This window comes from Sarcophilus harrisii, chromosome 1, assembly GCF_902635505.1.
Source record: "Sarcophilus harrisii chromosome 1, mSarHar1.11, whole genome shotgun sequence".
Lineage (NCBI taxonomy): Eukaryota > Metazoa > Chordata > Mammalia > Dasyuromorphia > Dasyuridae > Sarcophilus > Sarcophilus harrisii.
The window spans coordinates 468,778,135-468,798,203 of record NC_045426.1 but is presented as its reverse complement, the minus strand read 5'-3'; the positions used below and the strand labels follow the sequence as shown (position 1 = coordinate 468,798,203).

General features: G+C 32.0%; 1 protein-coding gene across 3 annotated transcripts in view; it reads right to left on the bottom strand.

Annotated features, from left to right (window-relative positions):
* ATP6V1H (ATPase H+ transporting V1 subunit H) overlaps positions 1-20,069 on the bottom strand; it is a 100,395-nt gene that overhangs the window by 70,184 nt on the left and 10,142 nt on the right. For 2 of the 3 annotated variants that reach the window (XR_004230950.1, XM_003759776.4), the window contains exons 3-7: positions 11,183-11,285; positions 9,301-9,390; positions 7,243-7,356; positions 3,657-3,761; positions 440-493 (exon numbers count right to left, since the gene is read on the bottom strand). Coding sequence is in view for 2 of the 3 variants with exons in the window: in XM_003759776.4 (XP_003759824.1) it covers positions 440-493; positions 3,657-3,761; positions 7,243-7,356; positions 9,301-9,390; positions 11,183-11,285 (466 nt within the window). In the remaining variant the exon portion in view is untranslated. The remainder of the gene's footprint in view (positions 1-439; positions 494-3,656; positions 3,762-7,242; positions 7,357-9,300; positions 9,391-11,182; positions 11,286-20,069) is intronic. The other variant, XM_012541325.3, reaches the window with a different exon arrangement.

Here is a 20,069-nt window from a genome sequence, read left to right as displayed (position 1 = left end):
TTAATATTACAAATAAAAAAACTGAGGCCTAAAGAAATTAAGCAGTTTGCCCACCTTCACTATCAGTGGAAAAACAGGGACTAACATTTAGAGACTTGATGAAGCCTAATTGTAGCATTTCAACCTCCCACTAAGCAACAACCAAGCAAATATTCAATCTTGCTTTGATTTTAATGATTCATAAAAGAGCTGGCCTATGGAATAATAGATGAAGAAGAAAGAAATGGACCATGTCTATGTGTTTAAAATAATTTATAAACATGGATTGCAAAAAAAGTTTGATTTATAGCCAAAACCTACAGTGGATTTAACAGATTTAAATGATTTCATGACAAGTTAAATTAAATGAAACTAGTCAACTAATTTTTTAATTATCACTTATTAACAATAAAAAATATAGTATGTTAGTTCAGGGTATTAAGATGGTATAGATACTTACCTCATTTGTAGAGACTGTTCCTGTTTCAACAGCACCACCGCTACCACTCAGTTTCTATTACAAAATAAATAACTCATTACTTAGTTTTGTTTTTAACTTTATCCTAACATATCAATTAGGAAAGGGAACTAAGCAAGTTTTCATTTTTATCTGATTTTAACTAATCAAGTACATAACAAGGAAATGTTATGAGTATAATATATAAAATATTCTGGAAAGTACATTTTTCTTTAAATAGTATTAAAAACTTGCAAATATGTGCATCCTTATAAAGGAACCATGTTATGTTGAGAAAAAAATTGTAACTAAAACACTGAATGACAATGGGGGGGGCGGGGAGAGGGGAACCCTAGAGTCACACAAAACTTCATAAGAAAAGGAAAATATTTCCCTCAATAGGATACGTTCTCAGAGGCAGTAAGGTGGTGCAGAGGAGAGAACACCAGCCTGAGTGAGCTTCAGGAGAACCTGAGTCCAAATCTGTTCTCAGACATTAAAAATTTGTGCAACCTGAGCAAGTTACTTAACACCAAGTGTCTCACAAACACCCCCCACAAACATACACACACACACATACTCAAATATACACATACACACAAATAATATACACACATAAGCATATATATGTAATTTGTATGTGTATGTATATATAAATACACATCCTGTGTGCGTGTGTATATATGACATGCCCTCTGAGTAGGACTTCAAGAAGCATTCAAAAATTCATGCTAAATCATGTTTCTCTCCTTGCACAGACCTAAGAAGACAATGAGATTTGAGTCTATGACCCAGAGCTAACAACTACTATGCCAATATTAAAAACTTACAATCAATCAAAAAAAAAAAAGTTTTTAAAATATTTAACAGAGTAATTAAGGTAGAGGAACAAAAAAATTTATAAACAAAGAGAGTATGAGAAATTTCCTAAGGAAATAAGCAAAGTTTATTTTTTTATTTGTTTACAATCTTAGCATTAGGAGCTTAATAAACATAGCTGACTGACACTACTAAAGGATAACCATGTCAAGGATGTAACTACTTGTAATTACTTTAAAGATTCTCTTTCATATGGAGATATGCATTTCTAGCCTTTATGAGGAAATAAAAGTCATTTAAACCATTTCAAAGCTGGCTTCTAAAAATATTACATAGTACTTAAAAAAATACAATTGAAAATAATCACAGTAATAATCTTTAAAGAGAGATTACAAAGTCAAACTTAGCATAAGTACAATGAAAAAACTCTAATAATTGTAGCAATTCAAAGTTCTTGAGAGACAAATAATATCCATTACACTAAAAGGTAAAATAGTACCAAGATATTATGAAAAGTCATGAAGTAAGAGTAAATGCAAAGAGAAAAGAAAAAGAAAACAAAGAAGCTCAAAGTCTCTAACCCTTGACAAACATATGCCCTATCAGGGTGACTTATCTGACATGAAGTGAATTCAATTCTAAGAAAAACTTTTTTTTGACGCTGGAATTTTCCTGGTCAATGATGATAATGCCAACATTATTTCCTTGTATTTTAAAAAGAAAAAAAGCAAAGTAGGAATGAATAACTGTAATCATAGGTTCTTGCAATAACAGATCTATAACATAAATTTTATTTCCAAAAAATTTAAGATGAAACAAAAAGGAAATGAAGCCACCCTAATACTGATTGTAAATAACAATATTGCTTTTTTTTACTATCAGTGTTCATCCCAAAAATTAAAGAATGAATCAAATTACTACACAAAGACTGACTGAAATGTTAATGCTACCACCATGCTAGAATTCTAAAATTAGAATGAGTTGTTTAAAGAAGCTTATTTCAAATACTAAAAATGTAGGATAAATCTAAAAATTTTAATTGGTTAATAAAGCACATTAAAATTGAGAGTGATGATGTATTTAAAAACCAAGGCCCATTTTTAAACTTCTATATCTTTCAGATTTTAAGTACCCTGTTATGAAGGATCTATAAAGAAACATGACTGATTTGGAATTAACTAGTTCTCTTCTAGATATAAGTATTTTTGAAACTAAGGCCAGAAAGGTATTTTACAATATAAATATAATAAGCTCATACTTCAATGAAGCCACTGCTCCAGCAAAATGTTTTATATTACTAAACATTTCCAGAACTATTTTTTTCAAAGGTATAACTATCCCAATTTTCGTTGCTCTTAAATATACTATGCAACTTTTTAAAGTACCAAGAATCAACCATAGACAATAAATGTATGGGAAATGTCATATTTCACATGCCTGAAACTAAAACCCATGTAAGTACTGCATTCACACACTCATACATCATCTATACCTTTCAAAAAGCTTATTCAAAATATACATTTAATTAGAAACCTAATGCCTTAAATGCAGCACATCATCAGTATCTGATCTTTTCCCGTCTCATGAACAAAATCATTTGAGTGAAATCCCATCTCCCATTACTCTTTATATAGAATCATCCTTCTATGATAACGCCTCTAGAACCACCAAATAGCACTTCAATGATATTCTTATTTCACTGTCTTTCATCACTTCACCTCCAGGATCCTCTTCCAAAATCCCACTCCTTATTTCATTCTGTCTGGAAATCTTTACCATCTGCCTCCCTGAAGGTTATAAAGAAAGCAGCAATTTTACTGAAAGCTTCAAAATATCCAGAGATTTAACTCCCATCTAAAAAGTCTCTCTGTTCTCTGGCTTTGACCCCACTCTTGAGAGCAATAAGTCCAAAAACTAAACAGATTTATCCCTAGTCAACAGGCCACCTAGCTATTTTTTTGGCCCAAGAAAACAAAGGAATGGACAGGCCTGGAATCATATAGAGCTAGCCCAATAATAAAAATCTCACCAAAACTATAGGTCTTAATGTTCAACATCAGGAAAATGCAATGAAGTAAGAAATCACCAACAGGAGTTAAATACAAACAAGATACTGACTGATAGAGAAATACAGTAAAAGAGAGTTAAAGAGAAACAGAATTTTACCATGGGATGCAAGTATATAAAGGAGGAGAAACAGAATATAGAAAAAGATAGTGCACAGAAGAAAAAGAGAGTAGAAGAGCCAGGTCTAACCCAAAGAATGTAGGATCCCATCAGAGAGTAGATGAAGGTTATTTGTAATATATGGTCTTTCAATTTATTATCATAAATATTAGACTTCAGCATCACAATATAAATTAAATATTCCTTTCAAAACTAAAACTGAAGTTTCTTTTACCTGTGAACTCAGCTGAGTTTTTATCCAATTGAAATAATAATTTAAGTCGCTGCCTTCCATCAATTCTTTTCCCCATGCTGCTAATTTGGCAATAATTCTTGCTGCCTAAAAACAAAGAAGAAATGCTTGAATTACAATGGACTAATAATTATCAATGACATTTTTGATTCCTAAAGATATCAAGCAAATTGAAATGTAGGAATCCCAACAGGTTTTAGAGTTTTAAAATCCTACTTATGATTGTGCTTCAGTGCTTTTCATCTTTAAAATTACTATTTGTCGCATACAATTAACCCTTTTGAAAGAGAGGGGAAAAAAAAGAGATACAAGAGAAAATTCTGATCATGTTTAAAAAAAGATATCAATAAAAAATTTTTAAAATGTGTTCTGACTCCAGAAAATACAGAAAAATATGCTCTTCAATGAGGATCAAATGAAATAATGTAAATAAAATGCTGCATAAATGTAGACTATTATTAAATAACTCATTTTTGCATTCTTCAATATTTTAAGAAGTCAGCCCATGATCTCAATAGATGTCAATATTTGTTATGATGTTACAAATCAAAATCCACTTATACCATCTTATCGCATGAGATTACTCTCCCTCCATAAATTTTCTATTATGGTTGATATTTCTTAAATACTAATGCAATATTCAGCCTGTTCACCTCTATCACTTGCTCTTGTTATATTTTTCTTTTACAATTACAACATTTTTCAGAACATCTTTTATGCTTCTTTTTTCATGCAACTCATAAGCAGAATCCCATTTTATACCTTTATGCCTACCACATAACTTTCCACTCTGTCCTTTGGGACACCTGAAGAGGGAGTGGTCCTAAAAATTACCTAAATGCAATTCATCTCAACTTTTTTTCCCTCTCAATTCTAAATCAAAAATTTTTCACACAATTCCATGTCATCATCTGGATAACAGAGCAACTAGGTAGCATATGGATAGCGTACTAAACCCAAAACGAGGAAAAGTCCTTTTCTCAAGATCAAATCTGGCCTCAGATAATTATTAACTATTTGATGTTGGGCAAGTAACTTAACCCTATTTGTCTCAGTTTCTTCATCTGTAAAACAAGCTAGAAAAGGAAATGGCAAACCACTCCAGTATCTTTGCCAAAAAAATTCCAAATGGCGTCACAAGGAGTCAGATACAAATGAAAAACAACTAAACAACATTTGTCTAACATTCTTTTTCTTATTAGATATTCCTCATGCAGAATACATTAGAATGGTTGTGAATACCAATGAATAGGTTCTGCAGTTCACCAGGATTTAATGCAATCAGTATATCAACCACAAACAAGAGCACTAAAACACTTTTCTTCAAAGTAAAGGCCTTGACTTGACCTGACCCTAAAGGATATATGATCAAATAAGAAGGTAGAAAAACAGGGTAGACCCCATTCTTTCTACAAAAGTCAGTGTGAGGCTTATTGTCAAACCTAAGCACACTCCTCCTTATCTACCAACAATTCCCTCTCCCCACACCCAAATTCCCAAACTCCTTTCTCCATTTTGAGATTGATGTCAGCAACTCAGGGCAACTCAGGAATGTTATAACCTAACTATTTACAGTAACTTTGAGTGTCAAATATGAAGAACAAAAAAAAGATCAGTTTGACCAGATTACACAATATAAAAAGGGGGCAATAAGCAAGACATGAAGCTAAAAAGATAGGTTGGAACTGCACTGTGAAGAGCTTTAAAAGAAAAAAAAAAAGCTTATTTAGATATGCTGCATCATCTATATCTATAGGAAATTCCTCTTTATTTGGACTTTATAAAATATTCTCCATGACATTAAGAAGCACCTTTTGCAACCATATTTCCTAGTTTTGTGAATCTCAATGGTGAAATTAAGAGTTGATTACTGCAGTTAGATATGCCCAGTAATTTAATCTAAAGTATAATTATTTTGGCTGGATCCTGAAAAATCTTCTTACCTGTGAACTGTGAACCCAAAATTAAACAAGAGAACAAGTGGGATTGTGTTTAAGAAATGATACTTTCAATAACCTCAAGTTGTTCCCTGACCAAAAACCAAAAAAAAAAAAAAAAAAAACAAAATAAGCAATCAACATATGTGTACATGAGTATATGTACAAGAGATGTTTATGTAGCTATAAAATATAGAATACCAAAAAAGAAAAAATGTATACTGAATTGATCCAAAGAATAATGAAAATATGTGGCAACATCAGAAAATTCAATTCAACAATTATTTATGAAATTACTTCTTTTAAAAAATAAAGTTGAGGGTCTTCATCATATTCAATGTATCCTCTATGAAGGATTTTAAATAAATAACAGAGAAAAATGTTTGTGGAATAGAACTACCGTAAGGCTATATGATTGTCTCTTATTTTTCCATTGCCTTTTGAATCAATTACAATTTTGATTTTCTTTCTGTGATACTCTACAGTTTACAGAAATATAAATATAAAATCACCAGAAGACTATACATACAAGCATGTAAAAGATGAAAAAGACCCAGACAACCTAGCACTGTTCTAGAATGCCCACAATGATAAAATCACAAATCTGTTGAAATAACATGAAGTATAATGTTAATAGGAGATCAGTGAATAATGTTTTGGTTTGGTTTATTTGAGACTATATATAGTCTTATATGATTTTTTTTATATTCAAAGGAGATACTGTATTGAAAAAAGAGTAACCAAGGCCACATTTTGTTCAATAAAGCCAAAAATTGTTTTTATAGTCAAAAAATAATAAACTTATTGTTATCTTATGTTCATTACAAGCTATTACTTCATAACATGACAATGAATGTAAATTGTTAGGAGAAAACCATCTACAAAAATTTACTTGTTTCTTTTCCATATCTTTCACGGAAGATACCCTTAATGTATAAAAATCATTCTTAAATATTTTAGAGAGAAAAGAAAGTAACTATATTAATAAGTAGTTGATGATGCCTTCTCATTTGCTTTTTTTTGGTACTAATACCATCTATAATTTTTTTCCATTCTTTTTGGAATATTCCCTTCTCTGAGATAACCTGAATATCAATTCCTAAGTACCCTTAAACCATAATAATTCCAGCATTTTCCATATTGATTGGATCAGGTTCTGCCACTCTAAGTCTGAACTCAGAGTTCCTAAATGTCATGGCCACTGCCTTTGTGGAGATAAGAGTCCCACTGTATAAGTGTGGTTGTACAAAAAATAATTCTGAATAGATTACAACAGAAACACAAATAAATCATTTCCATTTCAACTTGTTTGTTGTTCTCCATTAGTTCCAATGACATACGCCCTTTAAGTGATGGGACTTAAATTGCATATCCCTTCAGCTTGGAGAGACTCTTTTTCTCTCCATTGCTTTTCACTAATTTTCAAATTATTTATTATATTAATAATTATTAAAATTAATAACTGTTAAATATAATTTAGTTATTAAGGCTACCTAGCCATTAATCTGAAATTAATAGAGCTAACATTCTTGAAGAATAATATAGCTATGGTTATTATCTTAGAAATTGAAAAAGACATCCATAAAGTCAATTCTCTTCTACAATGGGAATTTAACCAACTGAATTCTTACCATGTGGACAGTGAAAAGATCCTGGCGATTCAACATTGGCAGAAAGTAGGACCATGCTGTAGTCTTACTACGCTTAGCATAATCAAAGAAAATACTAACTCGTTGGTGATTTTCCTAGAGAAACATAAATGTTCAGAAATGTTATTTTCGTATCACATTTTATATATGAAAATTAATGAAAATGAAATATTTTCCTCTTTATTAAACTTACAAATAGTAATATGCTAAAAAGATTGTTAAAAGACTTTTCAAATTTTCAGATCATAGATAATAAAATATATATATATTTTTATGCTAGTTTTTTGGGTTCTTTCTGTTAACAAATACCAGGTGTTTGATAAAGGCTTTCATCTCCTTATGTTGTATGTAGAATGCTTAATCTAACTTATTTTAATACATGTAAAAGTATTTCTAACAGGGACTTTATTCAGCTACAAAACAACCCAAATGCTACTTTTTATCCTTAGTCTATGAATGTTATGAAAGTTAATACTGTTCTCATTTTATGATTAAAGAACTAAGTACTATGTATGAGTTTCATAAAACATAATTTTTATAAATGAGAAAGCTTTAAATTTATTTTCCTAAACTATCACTTTACCAATCCATACTTCTCAAGAATTTATAATAAATTCCTAATTCCTACTTCATGAATTTTAAATTTATGGTTTTCAGAATATGCTGTAATCTGTTATCATATGACATATGAAGTATGACTTTACTGCTCACTACCCTCCCAATAAAGCTAATCATCTTCTGTCTCTACTACAATGGCCAAACTCAATCCCATCCCTTACATATAATCACATCATTCTTTCAAGTTTACATGTCCAACTCTGGTTATCACATTCAATTATAAAAGAAATAATGAAAACAAAAGTTCATCATTTGACTTCTCAGTCTTTATTTAAATAACCCCAGGATAAAATATGTTATGTGGTCATAAAGGATACAAACAATTCTTAAGTGCCGCCAACATAAAAAGTCTTCACAGAAAAGGCAGAATTTTATCTGATCCTAAAAATATCTTTTCTTTTCTCTAATACAAAATACCCAGTACTAAGTATAGTGTCCAACACACAGTAGGCATTTAATAGTTACTGATTATTATTCAATCAAGTGCCTTGGATCTTTATCCTTTGAAGGGAGGGAAAAGAAAGGGGAAAGAGAAACAGCTAAGTGCTAAGAGCTGGTCTTTGGGTTCAAGAACATGGGTTCCAGTCCCACCTTTGACATGCACTATCTGTAAGGTGCTCAACAAAATCATTTAACTCTCAATGTTCTAGAAGGCAGACAGGAAAATACTTGCATGTTTTTCATGTCAAACATGTAACTTTGCTTTTCCTGGACTTGAACATATTTATCCTCATCTTCCAGCAGGTTCTTCAATTTAACTCAAGAGTCAATGGTTTAGTTATAGTACTTTAGAAAATAAGACAGATCTAAATATCTGAGATCTCTTGCTTATGAACATATATCATGCTTAATTATTATCTAAGTTCAAATTTGAGGCTTGAAAAATGTGGTTATGATGGAATAACTTCATACTGATTCTTGAAATCTACAGATCAGAGGGCAGACAGTTATAAAATCTATGATAGGCAGTAGTCCATTAAATCCCTACAAGTCACATAGCAGTCCGTGGGCCTTTATGTTCTCAGGAGATGTCCTTCAACTCTCCCTGAACGATACACTCCAATAACCTACCTATTTGGCTCTCAGGGAAGAAAGCTGGAATAGAAATACAGAAGATACCTTATTCTGCACATAGGGATAATCAACCAATTTTTTAAAAAAAGCTATTAGAAAAATTTAATGCATATAGTATATATAAAGACTAATTATTACTGTAAATAAGGACATTCTGCATATTAATAACCCTAAAAAACAAGTTGTACCTACAAATAAATACATAATTACCGAATTACAATTTTCACAAGTTATAGAATTAGGAAAATTTATATATCACATGAAATCTCTAAAATTTTAGTTACTCCAAAGTAAAAAATAAAAATAAAGCTAGAATATATATTAAATGGAGTATTGGGTTTAACGTACCTGAAGCATATCATCAACCAGAGTTAGTATGTATTGAACTGTCTGTTCTTTGGAGATGTGAGTCATCAGGTTTATAAATGTTTTGGCACACTAAAAAATAAAAATACATTCAAATTCATTTTAAATAATGTAATCTATAACTTTATCAAGAGTTTCATTTTTTTATAATTATGCTTGATTAGCTAAAGTTACTCTGTATTTATACAATTATCAACTTTAAAATTGGGTGAAACAGTCTCCAAGCACAGGAAAAGCTAAATCTGAGATTAAACATCTACTATAGAAAATCAGCAAATACATAAGAGTTGTCTGCTATGTAAGAGACAATATTTAAAAAAAAAAAAACATTTTTTTTCTCTACAAATAGATTCAACATTGAAAATATTAAAATACACTGCCTCTAAATCTTTCAAGAAAGAGAATATGGATTGTGACACCTCCTAAATAGTTGAAAAGGAACACCATAATAACTAAAAAAGGTTAAATTCAACTTTTGTTTTTTGTTTTTAGCATACACTTATGGGAATAGAGCAGGATGGCATAATGCATAGAACTGGTCGTGGAGTCCAAAAAACTTAGATTCATGGTCTCATCTTGGCACATTCTGGCTCTGGGATCCTAAGCAAAGGCACAACTTCTTGGAGCAGCACTGTGTCCTCATAGTTTATTATGGTGTAAGTGTATAATAAATGTCTATGGACATATATATATATATATATATGTAGACCAGAAATTGCAGAACAGGAACTAATCTGCAATAGTGAAGAGAGTTTCCTCACTGAGATATCTCTACATAAATGAAATGCCAGATGTAATCCAAAAAATAAATATCAAAAAGAAAAAAGCGATAGGTGAGGCCTTCTGTCAAGCTACTACAGGGAGATATACAAAGATATGTTAAATGCAAACACTGCCTTGAAGAAGTTTATAAACATAATGGAGATAAGGCAAGTATACAGTTAACTATTCTAAGAGACATTTTTACTTATTCATTCACAACACTGACTAAATGTTGATTATGCAAAATATAAGTATGAGATACTTTGGGAAACCCAAAGTTAAATAAGGCAAATCCTATCCTCAAGAAGTTTACAATGTAACATAAGTATAAATCTTTTATTTGAAGACATAAAAATCTTTGAGCTATAAGAAATGATGACCAAATTGGAAAAATATAATTTTTAATTCTTCCTCACATTATAAAACTAACAAATTACATACATCAAGAAAACATGGGGAATTTCCCTATAACCTCTAGCTTAAGATAAACTATTTGGACCTAATTACAAATCTTCTCATCTTTCCTTTAAAGTATGTAATCTCAAGCTTTATCTAAGCCCATAAGGAAAACAAACGATAGTGCTAAGGGCCACAATAAAAATTTACTGGAAGCTGAAAAAACAGCAAAAAGTTTTATTGAATGAGTGGCATTCTGACCAAAAAAAGAAAAAAAACTATTTTGAATAATCAAAACATTTGGAGATTTAAGACCAAAATGTCAACTTGTATTCCATATGGAAACAAATAGATATTCAAGTAATTATCTTCATTAGTCCACCCAGGACTATTTCTCAGATTAGCTGGTTAACTCTGTGCCACAAATACTACACAGTGAGGTGGTTTTCATTGAAAAGATCATAAAGGTGATACCTGTAAGAAACATCCACATGAAGTCATATCATACAGAAATAATAATCATAAACATAAACTAATAGTTTTCTAACAAAAAATAACAAAGATTTATTATTTTCTTAAAAGAAAGGTTCATTCATAAAGGGATGCTACTGTATTTATATTTTCTTAGAGTCATATGGACCAGACATCTAAATTACATCAAAAACTACACACTTTAACCTACGAAAAAGGCCTCAAAATAAAATACCTGACTGCCTTCATTTTGAAGCATTTCTTGCTTCTCTTCTGGACTTCTTTTCATCTCAAATCTTTGAATAAATTCACAGTCTTCACCTGAAATCATCTGTCCCCTAGAAAGTAAGGATATAATTTGTTTTGTTAAATAAAAGTTGGCATCCAATGAACCTCCCAGAGGTCATTCTATATCTTCTTCTCTCTTCTGAAGCCTTCAATCCTAAAAAGTGGAAATGAAAACAGCACTAAATGACAGCTAACTCTGGTTAAATGTAAATTCTGTATCAATATTTGCACAATATGACAGATGATAAAATGAATTTTCCTTCTGCATTCTGCAGAATTGTATGCATTCTGCATTCATTGTATGATCCTGATTGGTTTTTCTTCACTGTTTTTGTTACATGATGGAGTTGAGGGAAAGAAAATAAAAATGACAATGTTTAATTAAAAAGAATCAAAAATAAAATAGTAATAGTAAAGACCCATATCCTGCCCCAAAGCAAACTTCCTGATATTCAATATATGAATGTCTTATATTTTATTTCCCATTTCATAGAGACAATAAAAGAATAACCCATGGTACTTACCGAATTTCTTATATTTGATTTCCCATTTCATAGAGACAATAAAAGAATATGGTACTTACCTATCTTCCTTCATTTCTATCACTACATCTATATTTTCATTCTTCTCTCTGATCTGAAGATATAATACTGTTCTTCTCTAAAAACTACATTTCAACCAGTTCCATTTAATGTCTATTACTTTCTATGTGTGGAAGAAATTCTTCTCCATAATATAATCTGAAACTCATTCTTCACTCCTATATTTCCTTCATAACCTCCTCTTACTTCTGTTGCAAATCCTTCATCTTTTCTTTACATTATCTCACACACAAAGTAAAATGCTAATAATTCTTATACATATATATGTGTGTGTACATGTACATGTACACAAATATTCTCTTCCCTTTGATCCAATCCCACAAATGTCTAGTAGACATTTCTAGTCATATCTTACTAACATTCCAAATTCATCAAGTTCAAAATGAAACTCATTACTGCTCTTCTTAACCAGTTCAGTTAACTAAATGTCCTTCAAAAGACTCTAAAATTTCTATATCCACCTCTCTCTTTTCATTCATAATGACATAATTATGTTATGTTCTTATCATAACCTATTGCAAACCCTCTCCTAACTTTTAACTCTTTTGAGATGCTTAGTTTAAATATTCAAAACTTTAAGACCTACTTAAAACTTTATGACCTGAATGTCCTATATATTTTCCTGGGATAAATAACAATACAAAATCCTTTAATGAGAAAGGCAATTTAGGCAGAGATTATTTTGATTTATCCCTCTAAAAGGGGGGAAAAGGGGTTAGCTTTAAGAGCAACCAAAATAATATAAAAATAGTTCCATTCCGGGTATAAGGGAGGATTCATTCCCCTTCTATGCCACTGACTCCCTCACAGTATGTATTCCTAGTCCAAACCTTTCTAAAGTTTATGCAACATTCAGAAAATATTTACCATCAAAGTGATCTAGAAGAGATCTCCTCAGAGGCACCATCATAAGGACAAGGACAATTTAAATAACACTTTAATAATTGCAAAGTACTTTATAAATATTAACGCTTCATCTTCACAACAGCCCTGTGAGATAGGTGCCATTATTATCTAAATTTTATAGATAAGAAAACTGAGGGAGACAGCAGTTAAGTAATTTGTAGTTGCACAATCAATAAGTGAGGCATGATCTAAACTTGGTTTTTCTGGACTAGAAGTCCAATATTATATACTAAACCTCTTCGCTATTCCCACATATTAGAGATTAGGAAAGTGAAGTTCAGAGACTTCAAGTGACTTGTCCAAAATATTAACTATCATAGGTCGGGTTTTACACAAATTCTTAAGATTATTTGAAACTGGGATTATATCCCAAAGAGATTATAAAGAAGGGAAAGGGACCTGTATGTGCACGAATGTTTGTGGCAGCCCTTTTTGTAGTGGCTAGAAACTGGAAACTGAATGGATGTCCATCAGTTGGAGAATGGCTGAATAAATTGTGGTATATGAAAATTATGGAATATTACTGTTCTGTAAGAAATGACCAACAGGATGATTTCAGAAAGGCCTGGAGAGACTTACACGAACTGATGCTGAGTGAAATGAGCAGGACCAGGAGATCATTATATACTTCTACAACAATACTAGATGATGACCAGTTCTGATGGATCAGGCCATCCTCAGCAACGAGATCAACCAAATCATTTCTAATGGAGCAGTAATGAACTGAACTAGCTATACCCAGAAAAAGAACTCTGGGAGATGACTAAAAACCATTACATTGAATTCCCAATCCCTATAGTTATGCACACCTGCATTTTTGATTTCCTTCACAAGCTAATTGTACAATAATTCAGAGTCTGATTCTTTTTGTACAGCAAAATAATGTTTTGGTCATGTATACTTATTGTGTATCTAAGTTATATTTTAATATATTTTAACATCTACTGGTCATCCTGACATTTAGGGGAGGGGGTGGGGGGGTAAGAGGTGAAAAATTGGAACAAGAGGTTTGGCAATTGTTAATGCTGTAAAGTTACCTATGTATATATCCTGTAAATAAAAGTCTATTAAATAAAAAAAATTAAAAAAAAAAAAAAAAAAGATTATTTGAAACTATTTTTCACTTGTGATGAAAAATACATACAATAACTGGGAACAATTTAATTCTCCTCTTCAAATGAATTCTCCTAAACCTACAATATAATTGCAGATCATTTATCTGCTTATGAGCTAACTGGTTAGGCCAAACATTATGATGATAAATAAATTGGAAATTTAACATTAGAAATAGCTCAGCAACCAATATTAATATGCTGAAATGTTTCTGAATGGAATACACCTAGGCCAAAAACATATAAATATACACCCCACACACATACAATTTACTATGATCTTTTTAAAAAAAATTCTGTTCGATTTTCAGCATATATATAATATATATATAGAGAGAGAAATATATATATTATATATACAGCATCTATGTATACTAACAAAACTCCCTATAACCACAGTTCAAAAGAAAAAGATCTCTAAATATTCTACTTCACCAACATCAATGAATAACAAAGCATTATGATGAGAGTCAAGAAATCCAATTTCTAGTTCTGCTGCTAAAATGTGACCATCTCCCTGGACACAGCTTTCTTATATGTAAAATGTGAAGGGGGTGTGATGGGTATCCTCCCCCCAAAACAATCCTGTTATTATATAATTAGCTTTAAGTTTATAACACCTTCAAAAATCTACGTAGTTTATAATTCTATGAATAAAAGCAAAGAAATCACTCTGTAACTTATTATCTAGTTGGTACCACGTAAAAGCTAGGTTACCTGGGGCAACTAGATGGATTAGTGGATAGAGTACCAGTTCCGAAGTCAGGAAGACCTAACTTCAAATCTGGCCTTAGACCAGGGGTCCTCAAACTATGGCCTGTGGGCCAGATATGGCAGCTGAAGATGATTATCCCCCTCACCCAGGGCTATGAAGTTTCTTTATTTAAAGGCCCACAAAACAAAGTTTTTGTTTTTACTATAGTCCGGCCCTCCAACAGTCTGAGGGACAGTGAACTGGCCCCCTATTTAAAAAGTTTGAGGACCCCTTCCTTAGACACTTAACACTTCCTAGCTGTGTGACCCTGGGCAAGTCACTTGACCCCAACTGTCTCAGCAAAAAAAAAAAGTTAGGTGATCTATATAAATACTGCTAAAAATGCCCAGGTCTTTTAAAAAAGGGAAATCAATAAAAGTATTTGACTCAATAGAAAAACAAATGAAAGTTCCACATTTGCATTAACTCAAAGACAGAACCCCTATTCTAATCAAAAATATAGTGCAAAAAAATTATGACTATCAAAGAACTTGAAAATACTGGTAACAATTAACCCTTATTTTACAGGCACAGAATGTTTATGCAAAGTGTTGAAGACAAACAAATGAAGACCTAAATTAAGATGCCTAGAATGTCCAAGATGAAGTAAAAACAAGTTGATGTCATTGGAAAGACTTTTCCACCATCACTTAGAAAACAGAACTGGTATAAATGTGATATCATTATGATGTGTATAATTAGAGATCATTGTTATTTAGATCAGAGTGGAGAATCTTTTCTCTGCCAAGGGCAATTAAGATATTTATAAACATCACTCACAGGTCAACCTCATCACTTTATAGAACTCAAACAGTGGGAGATGGTTCTACCTAACTTTCATCATCACCACCTGCCTTGTTTATGCAGATGACTGAGGCTGATTGTTCACTCCTGAGTTAGATGGAAAGGTCAGCATTTCACATCAACATCTAATCAGTGGTAAGATACTAAAAGAGAAAAACAAATTTTTACAATTTATAAATCTTTTAAGATTTCAATTATTAAAACACAGAAATCCAAAATTAAGTTCCAACTTAGTAGAAAACAAAATTATAAAGTATTTAATAACTAAAATATAACATAACTTAAAAACCCAGATGCATCATGGTAAGGACACACCTGTAATTCTGTAATTCCTGCTACTAGAGTAGGCTGGGGGATCATTTGAGTAAGATTAGGCCCAGTAAGTAATTCTCACTCTTCAGTATGATGATCCCCAAGATCAGAGGGCCCAAACAGAGTTCAAACAGCAGAAACTGCCTGGGGAGAGATAAAACAACCCAATCAGAAATATAGAATAGATTAAAGCTATTATGCCAATTAGTATCAGAATCTAACATGAGTAGATGCTGTATTTCCAGCTTGGGTGAGAGAAAAGACACAGTGTAAAAAACAAAAAGAAACAAACAAAAAAGCAGTGTAAGCACTCAACTAATTTTGTGCCAATAAATTAAGGCCCAAGCTTAATTTTATATTTAAAAAAAAAAGATTTCTAGTGAATATATGCTCATAAGAACTAATATAATCATAGGAAGATCACTGTGAAGTGATAAAGGGTGAGCAAATCAGATACAAAAGAACAATATATATAATTGTGTAAATGAAGATATTTTTAAATGGCAATAAAATGAAAATTTTTTGAAAATTGGAAACTGAGCCTGCTAACACTTTTAACAAAATGTAAAACTATCTAAATATAAGCTTATATATATGTACTAATAGTCACAATATATTCCTTTCCTCTGTTTTTATAAACTGTGGGAGATTCAAATATGAGCATACTGGGGGTTTCATGAGAAATCAAAGTAGAATTCATCAATTAAAAAAACTTTTAATGCAAATTTTTTTTAAAATCCAAGAGAATAAGAAGGCATTTAATATTTCAATATTGCATTATTCACCTCCACTAAAATCTTATTTCAAAGCCTCATCTCTGCATTAATGTGATCTCTTCTGAAGGCTATGCCAAGGGCACACTACCTCTGAAAGTTTCTAATAAGCTAAAAATCTTGGTAAAAGGTTAGAAATGGACTAATAGTTTTTTATCCATAGCCTACCTAAGTTAGAAAAGCTTCATCATCAGGTTGTCAATAAAGTGATAAAGACAAAAGCAGTTCTCAAAGACCATCTACTAAAATATCCAAGATTTGTAATCTGCTTCTTTTGAAAGTACCTAATCAATAAAATGATAGATGCTTCCTAAAGTTACCGAAATATGACATTTGAAAACCAAATTGGGGTGGGGGGAAGGCAAGCTAAGTGGTACAATAGTTAAGAGCACCAGCCCTGAAGACAGGAGGACCTAAGTTCAAATCTGGCCTCAGACACTTAACACTGCCTAGCTGTGTGACCCTGGGCAATCACTTAGCCTCAATTGCCTCAGCAAAAAAAAAGAAAAAAAGAAAAAAGAAAAGAAAAAAAAAAAAGAAAACTCAAATGGAATTTCAAATTTTCCCTCACCCCATCTCATGTGTGTAGCATTAGAAGAATTTAAAATTAAAGCAATTTACAAATAAATGTTCTTATTATCAAGGTATCCTGCAGTTTGTATAGGTGAAAAATCTTTAATCAAAAAGAAATACTTCAGTATATCTTTCTTTGGCAATTTTCCTTTTGCAATACAAGAACTCATTAGGGCCCCAGAATCTATGTTTTAACTTCATTCAAAATGCTATCCTTAAAATATAATAAACTTCGGGGCAGCTAGGTAGTGTAGTGGGTAGAGCACCAGACCTGAAATCAAGAGTACCTGAGTTCAAATCTGGCCTCAGACACTTAACACTTCCTAGCTGTGTGACCCTGGGCAAGTTACTTAACCCCAATTGCCTCAGTAAAAATAATAAAATAAATTTCACTTATACAATGAAAAATTCATGTGTTCATAAAAAATGTGATATAAAACAAAATTTTGGAAACTAGATTGTCATTTTAAAGAATTAAGAGTATTCTATATTTTAAATAACCATGCTATGAATTTTTATATGGTATAATGATTCCCTAATTTATCTCTTTTTAAAATTCCAATGTGTATACATCAAGTTTTCCTAAAACTTGTTATACTCTATACCGAAATTAATCCTGAAAAAAAGGAAAATAATTCATACTGAGAGAGTAAAAAATATGTGTATATATGCATGTGTAACACACACACACACACACACACACACAACATATTAAAATGCACACACGCAGACTAGAATGATAGAAAGCAAGCAGTGAAATCCAGATCCTGGAGGAGTGAAAGCTAGGGGGCCTGAACACCTCCACAAAATAGAAGCCCCCAGAGGAAGGGGAAACAGCCTGACGGAAGGACATTCCAAATGAGAAGGCTGAAGAGTCAGTTGGATATTCTAGAGTAAAAAAATCCCAGGGGCTAAGGAAAGTGCTAGGATGAGATAGTAGCTAAGGAAAGTGAGCAAAGTCCAGAATAGTTAGAGCAAGTCAGGAGGATTTAAAACATGAATGCTTAGACAACAAGCTCACATCCCATGAAGGATTAGACAACAAGGTCACATCCCACTAGGTTCTATCCCAAATCAGCAAGGTTTCAGCCAGGGCACAATGATAAAGCATATCTACTTTCTACCAGTCTAGCTTAAGTAATCACCATGAGGTCAAAGGCCTGGCAACTACCTGTGAGGGCCATAGCAATTCAAGATGACAAACCACTAAAGAAGAAAAAGTCACTGTGTAACACATGATTTTATTCTCTGTTGTAAAACCCATCTGGTGTCCTTAGACAGGACTATCTCTCCCCTGCTGCCTTGAATCAAACAGGTTTCTGTCTTAACAGATCATAATTTTTTATCTATATAGTCACTCCCCTTTCCTGCCCTGGAATAGAAATTTCATTCCTACCTGGTAGCATATCCTATCAGCTTCAGGGCAAACATGCCAAAAACCTCCTTTTCTCTCTTTGGTCCCTCTCTTCTTCTCTTCCCTCTGCTTTGAAAATGATTACTAATCTGACCAAAACTGCTACAAAATGTTGCTTGCTGCTTGTTAAATTTGCAGAGGGAGCTAGAAATTGGGATACAAATTCTACTCAAAACAATATTAACTGTTTAGGGACTACCTTAACAACAAATGGACTCCATTTGGTTAGATTTAGTTATATTTAGAATTAGTTAGATTTAGAATAAACTTTTTGTTTCCTTTTCAACCAGCATCTGACATTACTGGCCTCCAATGTGGAAACCTACTAGGGGGCAAGATTCCCAAGGAACTCAAGTTGGGAATGAATCAATACTATTACAAAAGTTGTAATATATATGTTATTTGTATATGTAATAGTATGTACAGTATATATATATATATATAGTATATATATATAGTATATATATATATATAGTATAGTATACTAATATGTATGGTAAGAATAGACCTTTTAAGTAATGAATTAATTATAGGATGCTCTAATAATTATAAAAATCTGCTAAAAAGCAACACATTTAAAAAGGAGCTAAGCAGGTTAATACAGCATCTGGGTGGTACAGTGGATAAAGCTCTTGGACTTGGAATCAGGAAGATTTATCTTTGGGAGTTTATATCTGGCCTCAACACTTACTAGTTGGGTAATCCTAGGCAAGTCACTTAACCCTGCTGTTTGTCTCAGTTTTCTCCTCCATAAAATGAGCTAGAAAAGGAAATGGCAAACCACTCCAGTACCTTTGTCAAGAAAATCCCAAAAAACAACCAAACAAGATAACAAACTAAGCTGACTCCTATGACTACATAGTAGTCACATAGAATGTAAAATTGAGTAAAACTGGTTTCCCTAATATTTACTAGGAAAATCAATTCCATTTAACATTTAATAGTATCTACTATGGATAGGATACACTGTAGGGTCAGGACCCGAGTTCAAATTTGGCTTCAGACACTACCTTTCCCAATGTTATGGGAGTGTTATACTACTCCCATGATATTTACTACCTGTGTAACAATATTGTCAGGACATTTAAGCCCTTTAAACCCTATCGGTAAAATGGAGATATCTCTTTGAGCCCTATCTCTGAAATAGAGATATCATCTAACTGGATACAAATATCAGAGTGAAAGCACTTTTAAAACTACAAGTGTCACATAAGGTATTATTAAATAACTATTCAATTTATTCTTTCACCCACCATTAAGCAATTATTGGGTACTGACTATAAGCATAACACTGGGAAAGATACAAAGATAAATAAGACTTGATCCCTGGAGCTTTGACCGTAGGGTGATGAATTCTCAATATAACTAAGGAACTGATGCAAAACAGACCTTACAACCAAAAAAAAAAGCAATTACAAATATATAATTATATATTCATATGCCCTTTTCCCAAATTTATAAAATATTCATATAAGAATAATGTATATATGCATCAGCGAATATTCTTAAGACCTACAAGATAAATAAGCAGGCTTTCCCAAACAATATTTTACATAGATTATATCTATACATGGCAAACCAACT